General features: G+C 37.1%; 1 protein-coding gene across 1 annotated transcript; it reads right to left on the reverse strand.

The window, feature by feature from the left end:
- Positions 1 to 585: 585 nt before the first annotated feature.
- On the reverse strand, positions 586 to 2,112 carry LOC100031420 (L-lactate dehydrogenase A chain-like). The gene has a single exon (XM_007474037.3). The coding sequence runs from the start codon at positions 2,080 to 2,082 to the stop codon at positions 1,267 to 1,269; it is 816 nt and encodes a 271-aa protein (XP_007474099.3). The 5' UTR covers positions 2,083 to 2,112; the 3' UTR covers positions 586 to 1,266.
- Between the last annotated feature and the right edge of the window lie 241 nt (positions 2,113 to 2,353).

Genomic DNA, 2,353 nt, shown 5'->3' on the forward strand with positions numbered 1-2,353 from the left:
GAATACCCTTTAACTTGATAATGTCATTGGAGAGTATAACCTAAGAATGTTATTAAAAAGTTTTGAAAAGATCTTTATTTAAAATCACTTATAGTGACATTATTTATAACTACATATAAAATTAAAAATAAGTTACATGTTTAATAATGAGGTAAAGATTAAATAAATTCTAGTATATCAATATAATAAAATATGAAAAAAACAGTAAGAAGAATGTAACAAATATGGAAAAATAAGGAAAGAATTAGAAGATCAGTATTTAGACTGATACAGTTCTCTACAATGAAAACTGTTACACAGGGAAATGATTTCACACAGCCAGTAGAAGGAGACATAGAGGAAAGGAGTAGTTAGTAATTTGTTTCATATATACACATATAGTTCTATAATATATATGTATGTATGTATCTGTATATGTTATTAAAAGTATTTTGAAGTTTAATCAATTGTGAAAATATTTAGCTTTGCCATTTTATTAAGTTAGCAATAAATGATTATTTAAAATATTTTAAAATTAATAGTAAAAGATGATGAAATTATTTATATTAATATTTAAAAGGTACAAAATTTGACTCACCTAGAAAATTCTTTTCTTTTTTTTTTAAGTTATTTGTGTTTATTCAATATTTGGGTTAGTATGACACTTGAGGAATTGGTTGGATTGTTGTACCTATATAGATCCTTTTTATATAATTGAAATGTACAACTACTGATATATATATATATATATATATATATATATATATATATAGTAGACAGAACTGGGTCCTCTGGAAAAGTGATGCATGGGGCCATGCTATAGAACCCTAACCGGGAAGGGGGCCCCCAAAGGTAATCAGTCCATCAGCAGAGCATTACAACTGTATGGTGGTGTGAATCCAGGAACCAAAAACTGACTTTTGGATCTAAGGGAACTAGGAACTGGTAGCACTACTAGGCAGGCAGTAACATACCTGTGGGGAGCCAACTGAGCTTGACCACAAGAACACCGTGACTTTGGTACAAGACAAGTCATACTCAGCATCACTGTGCAAACAACGGGGTTTAGCAAACAGAGTTTAACAAATAGGAGTCACTATACTATTCCCCATCTCTAACTTTAGGAGGAGACTAGAGTGTGTTCATAGGTTTTCTATTTCTGCTTTCTCTTGGTGTTGTATCACTCATCAGAGGAAGGATTTGACCCACTTGAAATGTGCATCATACATAATCCCTTAACCACTATCATGTTCTCTAGACAGTGAAGTGGAAGCATATTCGAAGGCTTTAAAACTGCAGCTCCTTCTGGATCCCCCAAAGAGTGTCGGCACTCTGCTTTAAACGGGACTCTTCCTCTGTAGTCAGGGTAACCTTCACCACATCAGAAATGCCAGTCTGCCCCAAAATACATGAAACACTAAGGAAGACATCTTCATTAATGCCATATAGGCCCTTAATCATGGTGGAAATCGGATGTACTCTCCTAAGATTCTTCATGATGCTTTCTGCCAGATCTGCCACAGACAAGCCAATGGCCCAGGAAGTGTAGCCCTTCAACTTGATCACTTCATAAGCACTTTCAACTACTTGCTTATGAACGTCTTTCCATTGCTCTGAATCACTATCAGTTCTTAGAGCAGGATGAAGACTCTTCAGAGAGACACCAGCAACATTCACACCACTCCATACAGGAACACTCGAGTCTCCATGTTCCCCAAGGATCCATCCATGACAACTTGAAGAGTGGATACCGAGTTTCTCCCCCATCAGATAACGGAATCGGGCAGAATCCAGATTGCAACCACTTCCAATAACACGGTTTTTAGGAAAGCCACTTAGCTTCCAGGCCACATATGTCAAAATATCCACTGGATTGGAGACAACAAGCAACTTGCAATTAGGGCTGTATTTAACAATATTGGGAATGATGAACTTAAAGATATTCACATTACGCTGGACAAAATTAAGCCAACTTTCTCCTTCCTGCTGACGTGCCCCAGCAGTAATCACAACCAGCTTTGAGTTTGCAGTCACAGCATAATCTTTGCTAGAGACGATCTTTGGTGTTTTGAGGAAAAGGCTGCCATGTTGGAGATCCATCATCTCTCCCTTTAGTTTGTCTTCAATAACATCAACTATACAACATCAACAATAACAATAACATCAACTAGGGCAAGTTCATCAGCCAAATCCTTCATTAAGATACTGATGGCACATGCCATGCTAACTGTACCAACCCCAACAACAGTTATCTTGTTCCTGATCCTTGACGGTTCCCATCTTTTTCTTGGGGGAGGGAATCTAAGATTGCTGGTCAAGCTGCGGAGAATTCAGAGATATACACGAGACTGCTGCTCCCGGACTCGTGCCGAAA

The sequence above is a fragment of the Monodelphis domestica genome, chromosome 1 (assembly GCF_027887165.1).
Source record: "Monodelphis domestica isolate mMonDom1 chromosome 1, mMonDom1.pri, whole genome shotgun sequence".
Classification (NCBI taxonomy): Eukaryota; Metazoa; Chordata; class Mammalia; order Didelphimorphia; family Didelphidae; genus Monodelphis; species Monodelphis domestica.

What these genes read in the sequence shown, in the direction of transcription:
- LOC100031420 (XM_007474037.3), bottom strand. Translation starts at nt 2,082, where the DNA reads ATGATGGATCTCCAACATGGCAGCCTTTTCCTCAAAACACCAAAGATC.